Source organism: Rhinolophus hipposideros (genome assembly GCF_964194185.1).
Source record: "Rhinolophus hipposideros genome assembly, chromosome: 18".
Classification (NCBI taxonomy): domain Eukaryota; kingdom Metazoa; phylum Chordata; class Mammalia; order Chiroptera; family Rhinolophidae; genus Rhinolophus; species Rhinolophus hipposideros.
In genome coordinates this window covers 10356486-10381662 of record NC_138064.1, presented here as the reverse complement: position 1 = coordinate 10381662, position 25177 = coordinate 10356486, and the positions used below count along the sequence as shown (strand labels likewise).

General features: G+C 43.8%; 1 protein-coding gene across 2 annotated transcripts; it reads left to right on the top strand.

Moving 5' to 3' along the window:
* Positions 1-32: 32 nt before the first annotated feature.
* On the top strand, positions 33-19967 carry LOC308510199 (uncharacterized protein). 2 transcript variants are annotated; one of them, XM_081079311.1, is made up of 4 exons: positions 33-199; positions 2289-2405; positions 3724-3906; positions 18501-19967. In XM_081079311.1, exons 3-4 carry the CDS (start codon positions 3897-3899, stop codon positions 19673-19675), a joined length of 1185 nt encoding a protein of 394 aa, XP_080935437.1. In that variant the 5' UTR covers positions 33-199; positions 2289-2405; positions 3724-3896; the 3' UTR covers positions 19676-19967. The 2 variants fall into 2 exon arrangements, with proteins under 2 accessions (XP_080935437.1, XP_080935436.1); XM_081079310.1 differs by lacking the exons at positions 33-199; positions 2289-2405; positions 3724-3906 and adding exons at positions 10424-10846; positions 11440-11583.
* Positions 19968-25177: the final 5210 nt, after the last annotated feature.

Here is a 25177-nt window from a genome sequence, read left to right as displayed (position 1 = left end):
AGCGGAAAGAGCAGGAAGGGCGGGGGCGGCGCGAGGTGACGGGGAAGCGCCGTGGAAGGGGTTTCCCGGGGAAGGTCAGCCGAGGGCGCGTGCGCGGCGGAGGGTTCACCGACCCCCCCCCGGCCCCGCCCCCACACGCGCAGGCCTGAGGCGCCGGCGGGTTCGCGCGGTTGGGGCTTGAGGCTGAGCCTGGCGGAAGGTGAGGCTCGGAGATTTTCGTGCTGGGAAACCCCGGCGGCCAAGTACCGAATGTCGTGCTGTCTGCCGGCGGTTCTCTCCCCCCTTGAAATCCAGACGTTTGCAGGGAGTGAGGAGACTGGACAGCAGCACACCTGGGCCGTGAGGGCGGACGCCGGGCGGCCGGCGGACTGGCCTTTGTGTCCTCGACCCCTTCTCTCCAAAACACGCCCCCCGCTTGCCAGGGCGCGTTCGGGTTTCCCGTCTCATCGCGAAAGCCTTCGTGTTCGGGTCTGGCAAGGCCAAGCCACAGCCCAGAGCAGCACCTGACAGGGCCCGCAGTTCTGGGGAGACGGCCGTCGGGGTGCGGAGGGGGCGCCCCGGCCTGGGGAGCGCCGGCCCGGGGAGCCTGCGGACAGTTGGCGCCGCAGTGCGGGCGGCTACGCTCTCCGCCGCCAGCAGGTTCCGGAGGGGCGCCTCCTGCTTGCAAGCCCAGCCTTTGCAGCAGCTGGTGGCTGTGGCCCACGCTGCTTGGGTTAAGTCGGTACAGCTTGCTGGCAAGCAGCACGTTGTACGTTTGCTCTCTCATGTGATACAAGTTATTTGTGGACCAAAGATTGTCAGAAATGCCCACACCGCCGTCACCTACCTTTCCTAACTTCACTTTTAGCATAAGCCCTACGTGGAGCCTGTACACAACCAGTTATCAACTCAAAGCGTGTAGACGTTCGGGAAGAGCCTCTTCCTGTCGGAAAGGAGGTCAACTGAGTGCACATCAAGATGGGTGTATGCAGCTCTGCTCTCGATGAAGGATTTCGCAGCAGAATGTAGAAACTCGCTTCGTTCGACAAATCTGTATTGAGTGCACGGTGGGCTGTCACTCTGCTTAGTTTGCTTAAATGTGTTTTGGCTTAACGACAAACGCCATGCAAAATATTCAGTCGTTGAACAAATGCTTGAGCACCTGCTCTGTGCCAGACTGGATCCTGGAGGTTCGGTCTAAACAAGAAAGCAGAAACTGCTAACGATACCTCTGGGGAGAGTTCGTGTTGCATCCTGTAGACAGCCATTTAAGATTTTTAAAGAGGAGAATATCTTCATAACATTTTGGAAACATGATTTAAAAAAAAAAAAATTCTAAGTGTGTCTTTGAGCCAAACAACAGATGCAGGGGAGCAAGATCTCAGGTGCTTCTTAGAAAACTAATTCTGAAACATGGTGGATTTCAAACTGCCACGGGGGGGGATACCGGTTAAAAGACTTAAAATAATCCAGATAGGAGATGGAGAGAGTCCAAACTCATTGAGTGGTAGTGAAGACTGTGAACAATGCATTTGAAAGAAGCTAGCTGGATATAATAAACAAGACTTGGTTCCTAAGAGGATGCAGGAAAATAAGGTAAAAGATGACTGAGTTTTCTAGTTAGAGTGGTGAAAGAGGACTAGAAAGGTGTCATTTTAATAGCTATACAGTTAGGAATGTGTTTGGCTGCAAGTGACAGATTCCATTTCAATGACTTAAATTCTGGTCTATTTGCTCACATAACCAGTCTGCAGGTAGGCAGTTACCATTATTCATTCAACTGCTTAACAACAGCAGAGCCACAATTTCTGTAGTTCTCTGGACATTTCCCTCATGGTTGCCAATGGTTACAGCAATTTGAGGCTTCACACCCTTGTTCCAGACAGGAAGAGGGAGAAAGGAGTGGCTTCAGCCATCTATGTGTTTGTTTGTTTTTTCAGGAAAGTAAAAGTTTTCTCAGGACAATACTTCATCCCCCCAAATCTGCAGACTTTCACATACATCTCATTTTCTAGCACTGCAGTTTGGCCAACTGCGGCTGCAAAAACTTAATTTTTCCAAGCTCTAACAAGGCTATAAGGGAGCAAAGCATTGAGGATGGAGGTTGGGTCAGGCATGTGACAGTCTCGTTCGTTAATACTTAAAGCATCACTTTTTAACTTTTAAAACACTGAGGGCTGGCAGGCTGGATTGCTGTATCTAGAGTTTCAAAGAAGCCAATCTTTTTGTGTTTTCTCTTCATTGGGAAAAGAACAGACTGAACATGTATCTTCAAATAGTTGTACTTGTTTGCTATTCCTTCCCTCAAGGTGGCTATCCCCTTAAAACGTCTCAGAGAGCGTTAGAACAGTCAGGAAGAAGGGTGCTGCTGCGATCAGAGGAGGCTGAGTCCTTGCACCCGCTGAGGAAGAACAAGTGACTGTGGGGTACGTGGCATCGTTAGTCTCAACACCTTGATTTCCTTACATGTCTTGTCTCAGTTTGGAAGCTTGACAATCACAGCTTGTTATGATATCCAGGTGAGGGACATCATAAATCAGCAATTACACTAACTGGTTTGGAATGGACAGCAGCTGCCATGTGATCTATATCCAAAACTAGGCACATGACATTGCTTCAAGCATTCCTTTTTATTTAACAAGGCATTTTCTTTTAATTAAGTGCCAATGGCCGTGAAACAGTATCCTCCTAAGACGGCATTTGAAACTTTGTCATGATTCTAGAAAAGACAGAAAACTGAAATGACTCCTGGAAAAAGAAAGATGCGACTACAAAATTTCTCAAGTTGTCTTTTCTTAGCCATTTCTGAATGTTATAAATCATAATCATTTAAGATGTTAAGATAATCTGAAATGTCCTTAATGTTAGTTTTAACATTTTAACTGATTTACAGATCTTGGATTTGGGGGAGGAGTTACCAGGGCCATCTCTGAGGGGACAGTGCATTCCAGAGCTAATGTGCAATATGTCCTCACCATCTTGCTTCCCTGTAATAATACAGAGAAAATCTAGTTGAAATGGACATCATTATTACGGGGTGGTACGAGGGAGTTCTTTGTGTAACAGCAGTTCTGTATCTTGATTGTGGTATAACTGCAAAAGAGAAAATTTGAGAGAACTGTGTATAACACCTACCAAAAATATAAGTGTATACAAAGGTGATGAAATCTGAGTAAGGTCCGTAGTCTAGTTAATTGCATTGTGCCAGTGTCAATTTCCTAGTTTTAATAATGTTTTATAGTTTTATAAGATGTTACCATTGGGGGAAGCTGGGTACCCAAGGAACCCTCTGTACTGTTTCTACTTCTGAGTCTATAAATATTTAAAGATAAAAACATTTTTAAAACTGTACATCATTTATTCAACAAAGATTTATTTTAATATCCTGGAATACAGAGATAAAAGACTCGTGGAGGAATGGGAGTATTGGAGGGAAATATCCGGGCAAACCAACAAGTGAGATAAATTCTGTGAAAGCAATATGCACAGGGTATTATGAGGGCATGTAAGAAGAACAAGCATGCCAAGAAAGGCTTCTCCAAAAAAGTGGAGCAGATTGGGTAGAAAAAGGAGGGAACAAGCAGAGGAATATAGCAGGGGTCAAGACAGTGGTTTATTTATTTTTTTTTAAAAGATTTTATTGGGGGAGGGGAACAGGACTTTATTGAGAGAATGCTCTCCAACCAACTGAGCCATCTGGGAGCTCAGCGGCAGCTCAGCTCAAGGTGCCGTGTTCAATCTTAGTTGCAGGGGGCGCTGCCCACCATCCCTTGGGGGATTCAAGGAATCGAACTGGCAACCTTGTGATTGAGAGTCCACTGGCCCATGTGGGAATCAAACTGGCAGCCTTCAGAGTTAGGAGCACGGAGCTCCAACCGCCTGAGCCACCACCGGGCTGGCCCAAGACAGTGGTTTAAATGAACTCTGGTAGGTTTCACTAGTATATATTTTCCTTCCACACAGTACTTTTTGTCTCATAGCCCTTATGATTATTATAATTAAATGTTGTTATAAGGTAAGCTCCATGAAGGCAAAAACCACTTTTATATCTTGTTGGCTCTCCAGTGCCTTACACAGCTCCTATGTAGGCACCATAAGTACTTGTGAACAAGGTCACTGACTGTGACCGGAACATGGAGTCCATGAGGGGAATGACAGGATATCTGGAGAGGAAGGCGAGAGATGAATACAGATCATGAAGGGGCTTCCATGTTAAGTTTGAACTTGATCCTAAAGGCAGTGGGGAACTATCAGTGGAAGGTGATGGTTTTTGTGTTTTAGAAATATAATATGAAGAGCAGTATAGAGAAAGCAAAATGTAGCGATGTCCCTAAAGGTCAAAATGCAACCTTCAGTAGTTTGTCCTTTAGCAGAGGAAAGCAAACTAGATTGTTAGTAATTGCAGGTCCCAATCTAGGGGTTACATATCTAACAGTCTCTGAGTGTCCTAGGACTTTGTTTTGTAATAATAATAATAATACCACCAACAAAATAATAATTAACACTTGGTGAGTACTTATGATGTGCCAGACACTTTATATATATTAACTCATTTAATTTTTACAACAACTGTATGAGTTTGCTGCTCTTGTCTCCACAGATGGAGTATCTGAAGCACAGAGAGGTTAAGTAACTCACTCTAGATCACACAGTAATAAACTGGAATATTATTGCAATGGAATAGAATACTTTTCAGCCTTAAAAAAGAAGAAACATGTTACAATATGGATGAATCATTAATGCTCAGTGAAATAAACTGGACACAAAAGAACAGATATTATATGATTCCACTTATATGAGTTACATAGACTAGTCAAATTTATAGAGACAAAGAAGTAGAACTGGTGGTAGTCATGGGCTGGTAGGAGGGGAGAATGGGAAGTGTTTGGGTAATGGATATGGAGTTTCTATTTGGGATGATGAAAAAGTTCTGGCTGTGAATAGTGGTAATGATAGCACCACACTGTGAATGTACTTAATGCCACTGAATTGTGTGCCCAAAATGAGATTTTTATATTTTGTGTATTTAAAAAAAAAAAAGTTTAAAGGAAAACATTGCAAAGAGGCCTGACTTTGTCACTAAATCTATAATCTGAGGCAAATTCTTTGATCTACCCAGGTCTCAGTTTCCTCCTCTGTAGAATCGGAAAAATAATAATACTTACTTCCTAGGTCTATTGTGAGGTTAAAATGAGATAATTTGGCAAAGCATTACGTTGTCTTAAGCTTCATTCTTCCTAGCTTGGAAGGCAAATAATCTAATTCTAAAAATCATGAAAGTGTAACTTAGTACTTACAGTGGCAGAGAGAAAATGTGCGTTTTTAATAGTTGGCTGGATCATAAGGCAGGTTATGTTTAGTTTTGTAAGAAATCACCACACTGTACTCCAAAGCATGTGCACCATTTGGCATTCCCAACAGCAGTGAATGCGAGTTGCTGTCGTTCCCCATCTTCCCTAGCCATTAGTGGTGTTAGGGGTCAGGATTTGGGCCATTCCAATAGAGGTAGAGAGAAAAAGACTATCTTTGCTTCCTGGTATTGCCTCGTTTTAATTTGCATTTCCCTAATGACGTAAGATGTGGAGCATCTTTTCACGTGTTTGCCACCTGTGTATCTTCTTTGGTGATGTCTCTGCTAAGGTTTGGGGCCCCTTCTTTAATTGGGGTATGTGTTTTCTTAGTGTTGAGTTTTAAGAGTTCTTTGTATATTTTGGATGACAGGTTTTTTCCAGATATGTCTGTTGCAAATATTTTTTCCCAGTCTGTGGATGCTTTTTTCATTAATTTGATAGTGTCTTTCATAGAGTTTTTAATTTTAATGAAGTCCAGCTTACCAGTTCTTTTTCACATGAATTGCGCCATTGGTGTTCTATCTACAAAGTCATCACCATACCCAAGATCGTCTAGGTTTTCTCTTGTGTTATTGTCTAGGCTTTTTATAGTTTTACGTTTTACACGTAGGTCTATGATCCATTTTCAGTTAAATTTTGTGAAGGGTGTAGGGTCTGTGTCTAGATTCATTTTCTTTGCATGTGGATGTCCAGTTGTTCCAGGACCATTTGTTGAAAAGACTATCTTTGCTTCATTGTATTGCCTTTGTTCCTTTGTCAAAGACTATATTTATGTGTGTCTATTTGTGAGCTCTTTATTCTGTTCCATTGATCTTTTTGTCCATTCTTTTGCCAATACCACATTGTCCTGATTACTGTAGCTTTCTTTATAGTAAATCTTGAAGTTGGGTAGTGTCAGTCCTCTTAACTAATTTTAGATAATCCTCTTATGCAAACTGCTCTAGAGAACAGGAAAAGATGGCATGTTATCTGATTATATGAGGCTAGAATGTCTTGAAACCAAGAAAAGACAATGTGAAAATGGAAAATTCTTAGATTCCAAAATTCTAAAGTACCAGCAAATGGAATCCTGCAATGTATATTAAAATATATCAAAACCATATTGGGTGTATCAAAAGGATGCAAGGATTGTTTAATGGGAGAAAAATCTGTTAAGAAATCTGCCTTACTAGTAAGGTGAAGATGGGGGGAAAAATGTAATTCTTTTAATAGATGCAGGAAAACCATCTACTAAAACTCAAGAGTCACTAAAAATTTTTAAATTTTTCTGTCAATTTGGAATAAAAAAGATCCTACTAAGTTGATAAAGGGTATCTAGAAAATAACCTACAACAATTATAAGGAATCATTAGGAATTAAATACAAGGCACTGGTATCTGCTATCAATTTTTTTAGTTGAATATTGTCCTGAAGATCTTAGAAGATTAAAATAAATAAGAGACATGAGAAGACAGTCATTGAAAAAGAAATAAAACTGTCATTATTTGTAGATAACTTGAGTGTCCACGTAGAAAATCTAGTCAAATCTACCAAAAACTGAAACTAATGAGAGTTCAGCAAGGTTGCTGGAATATAAAATCAATATATAAATGTCAATATACACACCACCAACACAGAAAATGTAATTTAAATAGGAAATACTATTTAAATGTAATTTAAATAGTTTTCAATAGGAAGAAAACTATAACTCTAAAAGACATTTATAAAAGAAATTATAAATTAGAACCTTGTATTTAATTCAGATTTATCCATGGAGACAGAAGTGATTCTAATTCCTTCATTTGACTCCTGTGTAATATCCCATAATCTATCTATAATTTATTTATCCATTCTCTTATTTCACGAACACTTAGGTGGTTTTCAATTTTTTAATGTTATAAACAATGCTATTGCAGCAAACATTTTAAATAAATGTCTCCTCGTGTGTATATGCAAGATTTACTTTTAGGATTTTTCTGGAAGTAGAATTGCTGGTTCATGGAGTATGGCTCATTTTTCTCTTTTTTTTTTTTTTCCAACTTTTTAAGGTACTCTCAACTTGCCCTCCAAAGTGATTTTACCAATTTACACTCTCACCAGCAGGGTATACAAATTCTTGTCATACCACTTCCTCCTAAACCCTTAGTGTTGTCAGAGTTTCTAGGTTCCTCCCCCCTCCCCCCGTCTGATAGTTGTAAATGGCGTCTCACTGCAAATTCCACAAAATGTGGAGGCTCCCTAGGAATTATAATTTTGTTTTCTTCTCTGCTGTTTCCTTAGGGCTAGAATTGTGCTGGTCACATTGCAGGGACTCCAATATTCGTGGAGGGAATAAGTAAATGAAGGTTCACTAGTGAGCCTCAGCGTCCTTGATACAGGAATTACTGACCAATGTGTTAAAGATGAAGCTCAGGGTATGGAAACGTAGACCATCACTACACTTGTGTTTAAAATTTCAATCTGAAATTAGTGTGTCAACTGAGAGGAAAGCAGAAATCATTCTGCTTTAATGAGAGACAGACTGTCACATTGTCAAAATGAGGGCGACACTGACCACCCAAGCACTAGAAAAGGCACTGGGCCTGAGACTCCAAAGACCTCAGCCCACTCCCTTCCATCCAGTAGGATTGCAACGTCACATCTATGAGCAGATTAATCAACCTCCCTGAATCTCAAGTGTCCCCATCGTAATATAGACATGATGGTAATACCCATTTGGAATCTTGAGCAGAGAACACAGTTCACGAACTGGACTTAACAGCACAATAGCGATTACCATCTAACCTCTGACACCCCACCTCACACAAAATGCCTCAACACAAAAACCTTACAGAAGAGGTCTAGTTGGAATCTACGGACCAGGAAGGACCACTGTATGTTTCATCCTTGACATCTTCCGGCACTGCCTCAAACCCAAAACCAAGTTAGCAGGCATTTCTGGGACTTTCTTAGTCCAGTCCTGCTCCCTGGTGATCTAGCTACCAGCCCTCTCAATAATTATGCCACCTGGAAGCCCTGTTTGGCTACAAACAAGCCACCATATCCCTCAACCTCTTTACTGAATCGCCCCTGCGCTGTGTTCCCTTCCAAGGACTCTCCAGTCCTGAGCTGCCCTCATAGGGAGGTTTTTCAATCTCCCACTCTCCCTGCACTGCAAGGCTGAGACATGGCCCCCAGCTTGCAGATCCAAGTTTTATGGGGACTAATATAAAATTCGGGGGACTCTCTTGAAGAAAAACATTATAAAACATTATGAAATTATGAATACAAACATCTTGGGATGTTTCTCACCTTCCCGGTCACTCTGTCACATTCATTGAGGACATGGGAACCTGTAATGACTACAATATGAAGGAGGGGGTGATTCATCCCAAATCCCAGCTTCGCCGATCTTTTCCTTCCTCAGGGCCAATGACCTTCATCTCCATAGAACTTCAGCAAACCACTCTCTTGGCCTCCTGGTGGACCTTGTTATAACTTGCAACTGCTCCGACTATGAAAACCTAAACTTCAGATGTCCGTTCTCTGACCACAACCCTCCTCCTCTAGCTCTTTAACTCTCATGTGGAAGCCCTCCATTAATTTTTCTCCATTTGATCAACTGCCCTCTGACTTTATTTACTTTCTCTTTCTGACTATTCTAGGCCACTAGGAAGGGTAAGGCAAGGCATCTAGGGGGGCAAAATTTAAGGAGGCACTCATGTGCAGGGTCATAACAAGTGCAGGATATGCAATATGTGCCATGATGTATTGCTTTATTTTCTCACCACCACACTGAACTGTCTTGAACCCTTTTCTTTCCATAAGCCCTGCAAAACCACAGTCCTTGATCCATCCAACCATTCAGTGTCTCTCCAAGTGACTGAACATGGCTGAGCAAGTGACACACCGGTGCAGATGCCGGCCAACACAAATTAACTGATCCCCAACCCAATTCAGCCCTCAAATCTACCAGCAACCCTTTTGCATGTCTGTTGGTTACTGCTTCTTCCATTCTCAGCAGCAGTATGGCAGACATTGTTAGTTGTCTGCCCAATTAATACCCATTCTCTTCCTTAGTCACAGCATCCCAGTTTATTCCAAGTGGCAATATGCCCAGCTAACAAACAACTTTTCAGCCATGAGAAGCCAATGTGCTGAAACCCGAAGTTTCGTGGGTCTTTTAGAAATTCCTGAAGAGCAAAATTGATGATAGAAGAAGCTGCTGTGTGCCCTTTGTGCTCTTTTTTCACTCTTTCCCTTCTCATCCTCTTGGTTTCTACTTGGAAAAGGCATCTTGAAACATGAGGCAATTTGAAGATAAAGGCCAGGGCTAAGGATGGTAGAGTGGAAAGAGAGGAGATTGGATTCTTCATGACAGCAAGAGCTACCAGCCGAGCCCTGGGTGGCTCACTTCCAGACTTCTTTATGTGAAAGAAAAACTTTGATCAAGTTTCAGCCACTGCTGCTGCTGGTCAAACACAGTTTCTGCCCAGTAATGCTGTCGGTCATCCCAAATTCTCAGTGCTCCCTACAAGTGTCAATCCCGCCTTTATTCATTGGGGGGGAAACTCGTGCATTAGATGCTAATGCGCTTAAATTCCTGCCTTGAAGCCTTCATTTCCCTCCCATCTCAAAGACTTTCTTCTGTGCAAAACATTGCGACCAGGTGAAGCTACTCTCCCTCTGCCTCCTCCCAACATCCCAACATCCCTCCTCTCTCCACTTTCTGCCACATCTCCCTATGTCTCCATTTAGGAGAGTGAAATACCAAAATCTGTCTTTAAAAAAAGTGCAACTAAAGAGCAGTCCGTATTTGCCAGCTTCACTTTCCCGCTGTCCGTCTATCACCCCACAGACGACTTACTGTGGCTTTCTGTCCCACCCCTTTCCCCCACCGGTGGCGTCCTAACTGCCAAAGCCTCTTCCCCGATTTCACCCCCGCTGCATGAAGCCTGCCTTTGCACCTCCTGTGTGACTTTCTCCTCTCAGGCCTGTACGCTCTGCCCAAGTCGGCCTCCTCCTCCGTCTCTTCTCCTCGCTCCGCTCCTCTTGCTTCAGGGTCAGTGGCTTTAGGCCCAAGGACGGAAGGAGACCAGGAGCTCAGAGAAGAGCGATAAGCTGCCCTCACTCAGGTTAAGTGGAGGGGACGGTCGGCAGAGCGAGGGGAACGGGACTGTCGGGTCCTCGGGAAAAGCCAACACCAGGGCGTCTAGGCGCACGAAGGAGCTCCAGAGGGAGGGTTAAGGCTGCTCCCCCTGACCAGACAGGGCCGGGCTCCACGCCTGGGGGGGGGAAGCCCACGTGGGCTTCTCCGGGGCTTCGGGCGGGGCCGCGGGCCAGGGCCGCACACAGGCCGCATGCGCGGGGGAACGTGCGGGGCGGGGCCTGCTCCGCGCGCAGCACGTGCCCGCCCTGTGGCGCGGATAAAGGCGGCGCAGCGCCACGGCCGCCATGGACGCCCCGGGTTGCAGAGGTCGGCGTAGCAGCAGGCCGGTGTGCCACCGCACAGGAGCCCAGTCGCAGACTTCAAACTGAAATCGCAGACTTCAAAGCAGGTCGGTGTGACAAATTTGAAGCAGGGGTGGTGGGGAGTGGCGGGTGGGCTGGAACTCAGTGACTTGAGGGTATTTGCGGGGGTGGGGTGGGGGAGGAGAAGGGAGGGCGCGTGAGGCAGGTGAGGCCTGGCTAGGGTGACCCTGAGCCCGGGGGCCTCCTGCACGGATCAGAGCCTCGGCCTGGGGACGGTGCTGGCCCGACACGCTGGAGCGGCCGAGGACAAGGACAGTGGGGGCCCGGCCTGAGCCACCGCCCTCGGGGGCGGCACCTGATGTTTGAGGCCTGGCACTGAACTGCGCCTGCGCCCCCGAAGCCTCGCTCTTGCCTGGGGGCGGCTGCGCAGGAAGCCTAGGCTGGCTTGTCACAAGGTGACCGGCCTTTGGGCACCGCTCCCCGGTCCCGAATGCGGTGCAGCCCTTGGTGTCACTAATGCCCCGTGAGTCCCTGATGCCAGGTGAGCAGCAAGACAAGGTGAGGAACCCGACACCCAGGCCTGGAGTTGTGAAGGGGGACTGAGATGGCTTCTCCGCCCTCACAGTTTACGAGGCTGCGTGTGACGGTCCTTTCCTGAATGTCAGCATCTGTTTTTCAGCCTAGGCAATGAACTCTTCCGAAAACAATTTTGACCTCAGTAACGGCCGCCCCTTTATCGTGCACACCACGGCCCAGCAGCAGCCCTCCCCGGGCTTCTGGTACCAGAATCCTGCCTATAATCCATTCTGCGTGCCCGGGGCAGGTAAGGACTCTCAGAGAGGTTCAGTGGGGTTACGGACCCGCCCTAAAACCAGTGCTTGAAGGTTTTCTGAGGCTTCTCCAGGACCGCCCTGTCCTCATCCTGTCCTGACACAAGGGATTGTGGCATCTCAGAGGGCCAGTGTGTCAAGTTCACATTCCTAGGAAAACTTGGAATGCAGCTCTGTGCCGGTGCTCTGCTGAATACTAGGAATGAGTGTCTCATTGCACATCTCCACCCAGCGAGCTGTCCTTGTTTCACAAATACGGGAATGACTTGCTCAGGGTCACAGTAGTCAAAGCAGAACCTTACGTTCCGAGACCAGTCGGTGGGAAGGGGTACCTCAGAGCTCCTAGTCCCCATGATGGTGTCATCAAAGCCTACAGGTTAGAAAGCTAGTAAGCTGAAGTCAAAAAAGTACTTTGGGGGGAAAAATGATAGGCAAAACTTGAAAAATTTTGGAAGGTAGCTGTCTAGGATTTTGTTCAGTACAGTGGATTTATGGGAAGGGCGCTTAGGCAGGATGTGAGGCTTCAGGGGGTGATTCTCCCTTTTCATACCTCCCGTAGTAAAGATAATGTTAAACTTACTCTTTTGTGTCCCCTGCTGTGGGTAAAGCGTGTTGTGTATATTATGCACCTGTTTTCCATGTAATGGACTAGGTGTTCGAAGGAGTGCTTTCGAGTTCATTGGTCACTGGTCCCAGCTAGGTAACTGAAATCTGCGTCTTGCAAGGACCTCTTGGTTGAAGCCATTTCCAAGTTGCAGTCGGAGCAAGAAGGAATTCTGCCAGTATATGGCCTATGGACTTGAACTGTCTCCGGTGTGACTGCCTCTGGCAGATTTTGGACTTGCACCTACCCATGAGCCAATTCCTTAAAGCAAATTTTCTCTCTGTATGCATATTCCCTTGGCTCTTTCTCTGGAGACCCCTAACTGATACAGATGTTGAAATGATGTAGGGGAAAAAATTGTGAGGAAAGCTCAAGTAGACAGGGTGGAAATTCCTCGGAGAAATATGTATTGTATCTTAAACATTCTTCGAACTAAAAGACTGAGGTTTTATACGTCTGCGTTTTTTTCCACGCCATTTCCCTTAAGGTTTAAAATGCTTGTCTTTTAGAGTTGTGGTTTAAGAGAATTAAAAGTGGTGAGTACTAGAAGTGGGAACAAGGTTTATATTTTTTATTGGAACTTTTTCTCTTTTTTTTTTAGTGAATAAAAAGAGAGAGGATTTATTGTCTTGTGTAACCTGGAATCCCAAGAGTGAAGCCACTTCAGGTTGGCTAAATAGAGAAGGACTCAAAGGACGTAAACCATTTTTGAGTCTCTGTCTCTCTCTCTGTCTAGATTTTGACTTTTTCTGTTGGCCTCATCTGAGCCATCATTTCAAACAGACAAAAATGCATTACAGGCATTTCCAGGCCTGTAATGATTTTATAGCTAGTGATCCCAGGGAAGAGCTGTCTCTTCCATAGTTTCATCTAGAGTTCAAAGCTGATTTTCCATGTCTGCCTTTGTCACATGCTCTCCCTGTTCTAATTACCAAGCCAGGTAGGTGCCCTAGTCTCCTTGGTCAGTCTAGATTGTGTGCCCCGTGTTGAAGATGGTGTGAGCCTGTCGTATAAAAGGCTTTTTCCTTTTTCAAAGAAAAAGTTCCTTTTTCAAAGAAGCTTGAGGGCCTGTTACCAAAACAAGGTAGAATGGATGCTGGGTACAGAAAAGATGTTGAGTATAGATTCACTGAAGACCATTAACTAGGAAGTAAGAGGCATATGTAAGTTGTTAAATAGCTTACTGAAATTGTGTCTTAAACATGACAGTGTCGTGGCCAAGGTGTAGAGAGGTTCCTTGGGTGAATACAACCTGAGTGCACTTGAGCAAGTGGACTCAAAGCATCTTGGTTGTATTAACCTACAGGGCAGATTCTCATGGCTTATTTTGTGCCTGGTCATTTTGACTAGGAATTATTCAGAATAAGAGGTATAACTATCTTCTGAATAACGTTTTTGCAGTTGAAACTTGCTTAAATTATTTTGTATTTAAAGTAACCAAATTCATGAGGCTAAAAATTAAAATAGTGTACCAACGTGGAATGAAGTCTTTCCCTCACATTCCCTTTTCCTGGTCTCCCAGTCCATTCCCCTGAGGCAAAAACTATTGTCAGTTAATTTGGGTATTTATCCAGATACATTCTATGCATATTCAGTGACCTCTACCTAAAGTCTTTAATCCATTTTGTTCTTGTATATGGTGTATGAATGTGGTCCAGTTTCATTTTTTTTTCATATATCTGCCCACTTTTCCCAACACCATTTATTGAACAGACTGTTTTACCCCCATTGTATATTCTTGCCTCCTTTGTCATAGATTAAATGATAATTTAAGTGTGGATTTATTTCTGGGTTCTCTATTCTGTTTCATAGATCTATATGTCTGTTTTTATGCCAGTACCATGCTGTTTTGATAACTATGGCCTTATAGTACAGTTTGATATCAAGTAGCATGATAACCTCCAACTCCGTTTTTTCTCAAGATTGCTATGCCTATTTTGGGGTCTTTTTTGGTTTAAATTTTTTAAGATTTTTTTTAAGGAGGGCGCAGCTCACAGTGGCCCATGGGGGGATCGAACCGGCAGCCTTGGTGTTATTAGCTTCACGCTCTAACCAACTGAGCTAACCGGCCACTCCCTGGTTCCATATAAATTTTAGGATTATTTAGTCTAGTTCTGTGGAATAACTTTAGTTTTGGAAGTAACTGCCAAACTGTTGTCCAGAGCAGCTGTATCATTTTGCCTTCCCACCAGCAATGACTAAGCGTTCTCATTGATCCATATCCTTACCAGCATTTGGTGGTGTCAGTGTTTAGGATTTTAAGTGTTCTAATACATGTGTAGTAGTAGCTCATTGCTTTAATTTGCATTTCCCTGATGATATATGATGTGGAGCATCTTTTCACATGTGTATTTGCCATCCATATAGCCTCTTTGATGAGGTGTGTTAAGGTCTGGCCTTTTTTTAAATTGGGCTGTTCTCTTAATATTTTAGGAGTTCTTTGTATATTTTGGATAATAGTCCCTTATCAGATACATCTTTTGCAAATATTTTCTCCCGTTCTGGCTTGTCTTTTCATTCTCTTGGCACTGTCTTTTGTAGAGTTTTTAATTTTAATGGGGTCCAGCTTACCAGTTTTAAGTGGATGTGCCAAAGGTGTTGTATCTAAAAGGTCACCCAGCATCATCTACCCAGCATCATCTAATTGTTCTCTTGTGTCATCTTCTAGGTATCTTAATAGTTTTGCATTTCACACTTAGGTCTATGATTTATTTGAGTTAATTTTTCTGAAGGTGTAAAGTCTGTGTCTAGATCCACTTTTTTACATGTGGATGTTAAGTTTTTCCAGGACCATTTGTTCAAAAGATTGTCTTTGCTCCATTGTATTGCTTTTGCTAGTTTGTCAAAATATTTTGGAACTTTCCAGCTGTTTTGTTTTCTACATTAGTTCAGTTGTAGTCTAAGAGCAGACATTATATAATGAATGTATTTTTTAATTTGTAAAAGTGTGTTTTATGGCCCACAACGTGGTCTGTCTGGGCGAATGTTTCTGTGAGTGTGAAAAGGTGTATTTTTCCGTCAACGTCTGTAGATGTCAGTTATATTTAATAGGTTGATGGTGCTGTTGAATTCACCTGTCTTTGTGTAATTTTTTTTTTTTACCTCCAGCATCTGTCCATTTGTAACATGGATGCTAAAGTCTCCAACTATAATAGTGAGTTAATCTATTTCTCCCTGCAGTTCTGTCACTTTTGGCCTCACGTAGTTTGACCCTCTGTTAAGGGCATACGCATTAGGGTTTCTGACTTAGTGAAGAATGACCCTGTAGGTGAGGCTGTTCTTTATCTCCATCACTTATACAACTCTCACTTGATTACTGTCAGCATGGTACACCTTTCTCCATTCACTTTTATTCGCTGTCTTTAAAGTGAGTTTTTTGTATACAATGTGATTTTTTTGTATACAATGTGATTTTTGTCTTAGTAGGTCTTGTAATGCTTTCTTGATTGCCAGGCATGTGCTGGATAAAAGGAACTGCTCTAAATAGGCCTTTAGTAATATGGTAAGTTATTGGGGGTGGGGAAGGAATCATAGTTTTATGGTTGTGAAAGGACTATGATATTAGGTGTGTCTTTTAGTCAGATTGTGTCTTTGGACAGAACTTTACATATGCTTTACCTTCCCATTGAGATAGGAGAGGTGTGGTCTGGAGATAGGTATTTCCCTGCCCACAGGTCAGTTTGGCCCTGGTGATCTGGTAGCTTCTCCTGCAGTCCCATCTTGTTAAGAATAGAATGCTTCTGGTGTTTGTCACAGTGGTTCCTTTTCCCCTTCTCCCTGTTGGAGGCACAAGGGACTTGTCTCGTAGATGTACCTTGAGAAACTGAGCTACTGCAGGTAAAACTTAAAAAAGAGTGCCACTCCCGGAGTTTTTATCTCTCAGACTTGTCCACCCTGAGTCTACAATTTGTCGGTAATAGTTCAGGTTTCCCTACTCCACTCTTTCCCAGGGAGTTGTTATGTCTTGGGTTTGTGCCCCTGTAAGTTGTGATAATTGTACTGGGGGTCGCAGTTTGCCCTGTAACCTCACGACTCTGATGGATCTAAGAAAAGTTCATTTTTCACATCAGCTTTTTACTTTGTTAGGACCGAATGGCTTTGAAGCTTCTTACGTATCCAGAATCGGGAAGTCTACCACAATATGCAGTGCTGTACACTTGAAATTAGGGCTGAATTTATATTCCTATAAATGGGCGGGTGTTAAATATTAAATTCTCTGCCTCAGTTTCGTCCTTTGTATAAGATCAGTCAGGCTTTTTCCCACTGGCTAACAGCTCCCCATTTCCTCCACCACTCAGGCCCTGGCAACCACCGTTCTGTTCTTTTACAATGAGTGCATCTTTTCTAGATTTTACTTATTGAGATCATGCAACAATTTTTTTCTCTGTCCATCTGATTTCTCTTAGCAAAATGCTCTCAAGTTCCATTTGTTGTCACAAACGGCAGGATTTCCTTTTATTAAAAAATGAATTAGGTTTTGGTAGCAGTTGGAAGGGAGTGGGGAAGGAGGATGTCCCAGAAAAGGAAGAGGAGTTGCTGTAGTGGAGGAACCGACATATGGCTAGAGCCTGTGGTGTTAGTGGGAGAGAATGAGATCATACAGTGAGAAACCAGATAATGAGGGCCTTTATGCCATCTTAAGGAATGTAGTCATTGTTCCCCATTTCCTGACAGGCTGTGATAAGCCATTCACATACTGTAACTGGAGAGAGCGAATCAAAGTGGGTCAGAAAGATTATTCTGGAAGAGTTTGGATTATAGACCTGTGATATGTTGGGGAGATGGGTCAAGAACGTTAATAGTAATCAGGTGCAAACTTGGAGAGGACTTTGTACTGGTAACAGAAGAGGGAAGACATTAAAAATAATAGACTGATAGCTTTGGGTGGTTATTGAGGGAGAAAAAAATAACCTTAATTACACCTATGTTTCTGCTATGGGTGACTGGATAATGGTCCCATGGGGATGTCTAGTGACAGGGACCTGCTATTACGTTATTTTGTTGTACTTAAAGACCATGTTAAACTCCAAGCTGAGATTTTACTCCTTTCTTTCAAGAAGGGGAAAAAACCCCAAATGCTTGTATAACTATATTATGCCAGGTATAAGAGGCACTTTGGTACATTTCTCAACAGTGAAATTGAGTTCGTAAGGTCAGCCTCATCATACTGAGTAAATTCCTCAGGAACACTGATTTGAACTATTACTTCCTTTCTAGTTTTATCTTAACTTTGTTTGCCAATTGTCTTGCAAAATCAGATGCCTTTCCCAAGGATGTATGATGTCTGATAAAAAAAATACTGTGAGTATTTAAATTTAAAAAAGAATTTATTGCTGTAAAAAACACATTGCCGTTAATCCCCGTCAAAATACTCCGCCATTTATCCCATCATTCTTGCCACTTTCTGAAACAGTTCTGGAAGTCCTCTTTTGTGAGTGTCTTTAGTTGCGCTGTCGTGGCTGCCTCAATGTCCTGATATGATTCAAAACATTTTTGTTTCACGGTCATTTTGACTTTGGGGAAGAGCCAGAAGTCACATGGTGCCAGGTCCCGTGAATAAGGTGGATGAGGACACACCGTAATGTTTTTATTTGAGAGAAGTTGCCATGTACCAGAAGAGATGTGTGACATGGAGCATTGTCATGATGAAGTAAAAACCCTCACAAAAGAGGACTTCCAGAACTGCTTCAGAAAGTGGCAAGAATGATAGGATAAGTATGTTCAAAGCAAGGGGGGATATTTGGAGAGGGGTTAATAGCAATGTGTCTTTTACTGTAATAAGTTTTTTAAATTTAAACATTAACTATATTTTGTTGCAGTGATTACCCTGAAGAGTGGAAATGGGGGGGAAATGTGTGTGTATGTGAATGAAGGGTGCTGAATAAGTAGTTTTACAAAGGCTTTGAAATCCGAAGAACTTTTGTTCCCCTTCATTTTGTAAAGGCCTGATGTGAATTATTTTTTCTGAAGCCATGAAAACCCTGAGTTATGCCTAGTGTATGCTTGGTCTCTCTTTTTTTTTTTTTTGCTTGGTCTCTTTTAAAGTCATTAAGAGTGACACTCATAATGTGCTGGCTAACTGTGGCCTGGGAACTGACCAGTCAGAACAGATGCCTACTCTAGTCCCAAGGTTCTGGCGGCCCTGCAGTTTCAGTCATTGCCCCTTGATTTGTGGAATCCCGGGATATCCAGGGAGCAGCTGGGCGCCGTTAGTTACCAACTCCATGGTGTGCCATACAGGTGTGTGCTGGCTGAATGTTGTGACTGGTTGCAGGAGACAAAATGACCACCATATTTTCTTCCTAGGGTCCAGAAATGGAAGCCTGTATTTCCCATGTTCAGTGGTGCCCAATGAGTATCCCGGCTTCCTCGTACCTCAATCCCCGTTGCCCACTACACTTAACCGCAGACCGGGATTCCCTATGTGTTATCATCCAGCACAGTTCTGGCACTACAGTGGCTATGCAAAAAAAATGAAAACACAAGAGACTCAAACTGAACTTCAGCAGGAGAATATGAGCATAAAACAAGATTTACACTCTAAAGGCAACAGCCGTGACATAGGCAGGGTGACCATTTTCTCTACTAACAGTGACATAGAAACTGACAACATTCCCGAAGAAACAGATGGGGGTTGGTCTTCGGTTGCCCAGAAGAGGGAGCTACATGTTAAGAGCTCTCCTAATGACACTCTGTGTGGTGACACACCTCAAGGAAGCTATGCATCTGAGAACAAGAAAATGATGGAAGAGGGCAAAGGATCCCTTATAATACAGTTCTGGAAGACTTTCCAAGAAACCGTGCATTTGTATAACCTGGCTTATGGTAGATCCATGCCAGAGAATGTGCAGCACAATGGGATTTCACGGAGTTCATGTGAAAGTCTGGGTGTGCCCAATAATCCTCAGGAAGGTGAAGACCCCCTTTCGTATAAAGGTGAACAAATCGCTGTCGGGTCAGAGCAGTGTCAGGATGTAAGACATGATGAGATGTTGAAGTCAGGGTTAATCGTGGAGATGGATAAAGAAAAGAAGGGACACGTAGCTGTTCCCCAAATCCTGCCACCTCCAGATGAAGTCAAAGACGGAGTTGAGATCCATAATACTCTGAACTCAGACTTGTACCCATCTTCTGGAGATGTCACCACGCTTCACGAAAGGCCACTGTGCATCACCATGGAAGCAGTCAAGGACCTGAGCCTACAATCTAGATCCCAGAAGACCCTTGTTGTTGGGGAAAGAAAGCCAGACAACAGTAGGGGGAGCCATGGCTTCCCTGAGAAAATAGATGAAGAGGAAGTGGGAGAGCAGAACAGCTACCCCCAGGGGGCTGTTCCCTCAGCTGCCTGGTTGGCCCAGTTTGAGAAAGTTGATGAAGCCATCCAGTGTGATAGGAGCTGGAGGCAGGATGCAGAGCTGGAGAGGTGCTCTGAGTCAACAGAAGGGAGTGGAAAGGGAACAGGGAGAGATTCAAGACCTTGAGCTTTATCCTGCAGATGAAAACTTAAAGATATTGGTAATGATTCTGTGTTTAATGTATCTTGAGTCTCTTATACAACCAATTTAAGGAGATGTATTATTCCATCACTATTTCATAGGAAACTATTTTCTGAGTTCCAGTTACAAAGAATAGCTAAATATTACAATGTCATGTTTGGTTTAGAACATGATTTTTCTCTTGATTTGAACTAATACAGCTATTATACAACAACCGAGTTAAGAAAATGTGACATTGTAAAGCCTTTGGAAGCTGTAAAACAGTAAATAAGTTGAATTGCATATGCATGCGATTCTTATGCTTTTTCTTCCCTTCCCAAAATGGCCGCATCACTGATAACACCAATACAGTTGGGTCATTTGAGTATGCTTCTGTCATCTATCCTGTTTTATAATCTCGGGGACCTTTAGATAAAGTGAAATGGATGTGGAGTTGAGGATAGAATAAATAGATGTAGAATTCTCCATAAACAGGACTTCCCTCGGGATAACACTGTGCCTTGCTCATTTCTATAGAAAGACCAGGCACATCATAGGTCCCTAATAATAAAACTGATGTGTCCAAGGGTGGGTTCTAGTACCACATGTCCTTTACTTCAACCAGTGTACATTTGTAGAAACAAAAGAAGCTTTAGGCAAACAAAAGTACTTTATTCTCAGAACCTTGGACCTAGATGGTCAGTTTGTGGAACCAGTCTTCTCCCAATAAATATACAGGTTAAGGCTGACTAAGTGCCAAAAATGTTTATATGTGGTTGAAGGCTCTCCCAGGGTTATTTGAAAGAACAGGGCAGATGTGGGAGAGCTTGAGGCTGCCTTCCAGAAAGCTCTCTGGGTGGTAGTGTAGACAGTATGGGCATACATATGGATGGGTCCTCCAGTGTTGCCTCTTACCCTGTGACGAAAATGTCATATTTTTAACTCCTATAGTAACCAAGTACCGTACTTCTCAAAATGGTGGAAATAGCTTAACAAAGTGATGGCAATGAATTCTTTCAGATAAGATTCAAAAAGGCAGCAAGACACTATTTCCAAGGTTGGTCTGAATGAGTGTTTACGACTTTTTTCCTAACCCCTACTTCAAGATTTGGTTTAGATACTCCAGGAAAACACCTCTCACCCCTATCCCCACCCAGGGGTGGATTACGTAACTCTCCTATGTGTCCCAGTATCACCTGCGTTTTCACTTTCAAAGCCCATTTCAGGACATAACACGAGACCTGTAACCTTCTCTCCATTCTCAAGGAGGCCATATATCCTTAGAGCAGTATCCTCCACATATCTGCATGGGGTGGTTAGTGTAGAGCCTCACACACAGACACTCAAGCATTTGTGAATGAATGGCTTACTGTCAGTTTAGATGAACAGATTTTGCCCTGTGGTCACTGTCTCCACCATCCCAAGCCCACCAGAACACAACTGAGTTGGAAAGGTTGAGCAAGAAATGCATTGGCTGGAGTAACAAGAATAGGGAAGACTTGAGTCCCGATGACCCAGCTTCCTTGCTTTCATGCGAACCAGGAAGGCGTTCCGCTGCTCTAACTCGACTCACCACCAGAAATTCCAACAGTCTGATTCATTCACCTATAAATTCCCATGAGAAAAATGAAAGAGAGTGGCTTTTCGTGTTAGTGTGTTAATATGAATGAGTTGAATCTGATTGCCTTTTTGACACTTGTGAAATAGGAGTTGGAAGTGTTGTGGGTGAACTAACTCAAGGCACTTAAAGGATTATAACTAGGGCTCCCTCGTAGTAGGGAGATGTGGGACCCTAGAAGGTGGGGAAGATGCTAGTGCCATTATATGGAAGAGGAAGCACAAAAAGGAGGGTAGTACCAATAAACACTGGCCTGACTTGTAATCCTTCCCAGAGTATTCCCTTTATCCTGGAGGCTACATGAAAAGCCAAGTGTAAGTTTGGAAAATGGAGTCCAAAATGAAAGGTGACGCCTGACAACACCTACCCTTTAATTTTCCCAAGCGACTATTGCACCCAGTGGCAGGTTGAGTACCCTGGGACCAGACTCTGAGATGGAGATTTGTATGCAGGAAATTTAATGGGGAGGGCTTTGGGGAATAACATCTCGGAGGGACAAAGAAAGCAAGATTAAGCAGAGGGAGAAGTGGATTTAGCGCAATCGCAGAGGCCTTAGCCAATCTGGTGAGAACTGAGCTGCATGACCCTGCAGTTGTCCCAGTTGGGGCAAGACGCCACTCCTTATATCCCCTGGCATTGACCAGTCACTGTGATGCAGAATACTCCTATAAAGGAGACATTGGCCTTGGGTAGGGTGGCTCTCTTTAAGAACAATCACTGGGAAGGTAAAGTCAGTTGCAATCTGTCAGCTGCCAGGGGTCTCAGCAGCAGGAAGAGTAAATGCTTTAGTCCTGAAGTCAGGTGTGGGGGTTACAGGGCAGATACAAGTGGTACCACACAGCATCCACTACAACTTCCAAGTCATGTTCCAGTTGCAGAATGTAACCGTACTTTTTGTAAATTTGCACTGAACACGTGCGATGCCGTTGTGTTAGGTGACAAAACAACACAAAACAAGATGGTCTCTGCCCTCCATCAGATTCCAGACATGCAGGCAATCGCTAATTAACAGATGTAATGGCTTAAAATAATACCCATCGACTTCTGGCTTCTAGTGTGGCAGGTAAGGACGTTAGAAGTCTTCATGCTGTGCTAACAAGTAAAAAGCTGAGCAAACAAACAAAAATCAAATCTTAAATCCTTCAGAGAACTGAGGTGTATCGATAAGTATTATCGATTGCTGTGCACAGACTTATTTTCGAGGCCCGATACGCAAGACACACCACCACAAGCCGGGATGAAGGGGTTAAAGAGTTTTATTACAAAGTGAAAGTAAGTAAGACAAGACAGAGATTAGAGGAATATATCATCATACCACTAACAAGCAAGGAGGCAATTCATCATACCACCAGGGCCCAGTCAATTAGAGTCGTAGAAACAGCGACGGCCTTTCATCAGCAGGGCAAAATCCCAATCAAGTAAAGTTATCAGCACGGGCGAAACATCATGCGCAGAAACAGCACCGGTAAAATATCAACACGGGCAAAACATCATGCGCAGAAACAGCACCGGCCCTTCATCAGCACGAGCGAAACACCTTACAGCAGCCCAGGCAGCCGGGGAACAACTGTTGCTCCTCCGCTTTCTGGGGTTTTGAGGACTTCACTAACAACAGCAGCAAGGAGCCAATAAGCACACGTGTTGTTAACAACACAAGGAACTGGTCTCGGATCTGGTTAGGAGCCGGGGCCAGTCCTTGGTACGAGATTAGATGTATCAGAGCTCGGCCCACCTGTGGCAAGGCGAAGGCCAGGCTCCACATCCTGTAAATATTTTCTTGGTCCTTGGGAGGGTAGCCAATCCTTCCAAGGCCAAGCACATATCCCAGCCACTGTGAGAGTTTACATCCCCAAATGTTCCCAGGCAGACCTTCATATATTCTATTCCTTACATGAGGTCACAGGGCAAACCACTGACCCCAAAATTGGAGAGGCAGGCAGACACAGAATCACAGCTTACTGGAGCAGAAAACTCTGGGAACCAGTTTCAGGGTAGGACAATAACAATGCTCAATTCTGTTGTGAACCTAAAACTGCTGTAAAAAAATTAAGTTTATGAATTTATTTTTTTGAATTTTTTTTAAAAAGTGAGAAAAACACCCATTATCTCACAGGCCCATAGGTCAGAAATCTAGGTAGACGGGACTGGGTTCTCTGCTTAGGACCTCATCAAGTGCCAGATAAGCTGCGGGCAGGCCTACGCTGTTACTTGAGGGCTGTGGAGAAGAATACATGTCCCGGGCCATTGCAACAGCTAGCAGAATTGAGTTCCTTGTGAGTATAGGACTGAGGTGTCCATTTCCTTGCTGGCAGTTGGAATGTCCTTGCTGGCATTTCCTTGCATAGATTGATTTCAGCTCTTAGAAGTTACCACATTCTTTGCCATGTGGCCCCTTCATTTTAAAATAAAATCACCAACAGCACATCAAGTCTTTCTCAAGCCCGGAATCTGACTTCCTCTTTGCTACCCGCCAGAAAAACTTGTGGTTTAAAAATGCTCTTGTGATATGCTTCTGACCACCCAAATAATCACCTTGTGAAAAGGTCAACTGTGTCTTGTAACAGTCTAATTGTGGGAGTAAAGTCCATTATCGTTACAGTCCTGTGGATTTAGGCAGGAAACCTTGGGGCAGTTTTACAGTTCTGCCTATGCCAACCATGAGGACAGGCTGTAGGATACCTTGGTAAAAGGAAGTCTGGTGGATTCTTTTGCCTTCATGAATAGGAGTGGAGAGTACTAAGACTGAGGGGAGAGATTTGGAGACAGAGAGATTTGATTGATCAGCAGTTGGGGAACTGGGGCAGAGGAGGAAGAGTTTGGTGTAAGGTTCTGGGTAAACTAGACGAAGGAGATAGCAGGTCAGGGACAGGCTGAAGTGGTGGACCGCGGAATCTGGGCCAGAAAACTGGAGTGAATAAGGTGTAGGACTTAACTTGCAAGGACTGCAGTGGATGGTGAGATTCCAGTTAAAGCAGGAGGTGGAGGAAGCCTTCAGTAGAAGGTTAAGCATTTAAAGCAGGGGTGTCCAAACTATGGCCCGCGGGCCAACTGCGGCCCATGATCCATTGTTAATTGGCCCGCAGCAAATTCCAAAAATATATTTAGTTTACTTAAATAAACCAGGTGAGGCAATAGTACTTCTCCCCGGCTGTTTGTGTATTTGAGTGCATATGGCCCTTGGTGGAAAACGTTGAAAAGTTTGCACACCCCTGATTTAAAGCAGTGGATCTCTATGGTGGGTCCCCAAACCAACAGCATCCTTTGGGAACTGGGTAGAAATGCAAATCTCCCCAGTTCATCCCAGACCCAGTAAATCAGAAATCCTGAAACTCTAGGAATAGGGCATAGGAATCTGTTCTAACAAGCTCTCTGGGTGATTTTGATGCCCCATAAGTTTGAGAATCATTGATATTACTCTTCAATATTGTACTAGAATATGTTTAACATAAATGGGATTCCAGCAGGATAAATTCCCAGAGGGAGGATTTTCTACTGCATGCCCAGCTAAGATGCTAAGGGTAAATGTAGGCATGGCTGAATTAACTGGCCGTAGGGTTTTTAGAAATAACAAATCCTGGAGATTGCAGTTTGGGCCAATTGTGTTACCGAGAGAAACTTTCTAAGGCCAAGTCTAGGAACCATTACTGAAGAGAGCTGGGGAAGCAGCCAGCCTGGCCTGCATGGGTTACTCTAAAGGGGGATGGGGGAGGTCCAAACCCCAGGGAAAGAGGCAGGATGGTTCCTGGGATCCTGAGTAATGAAAGCAGCAAGAGACCCTCGTGACCGAGGGACCCTTGACCATGAGGGTCCCCAAGATCTGGCCCCACTCTGGTTCATCAAAGCAGACACCCTCTCCTAGCTGCAGGCCCACCCCAGCCTGCTGAGCTGTC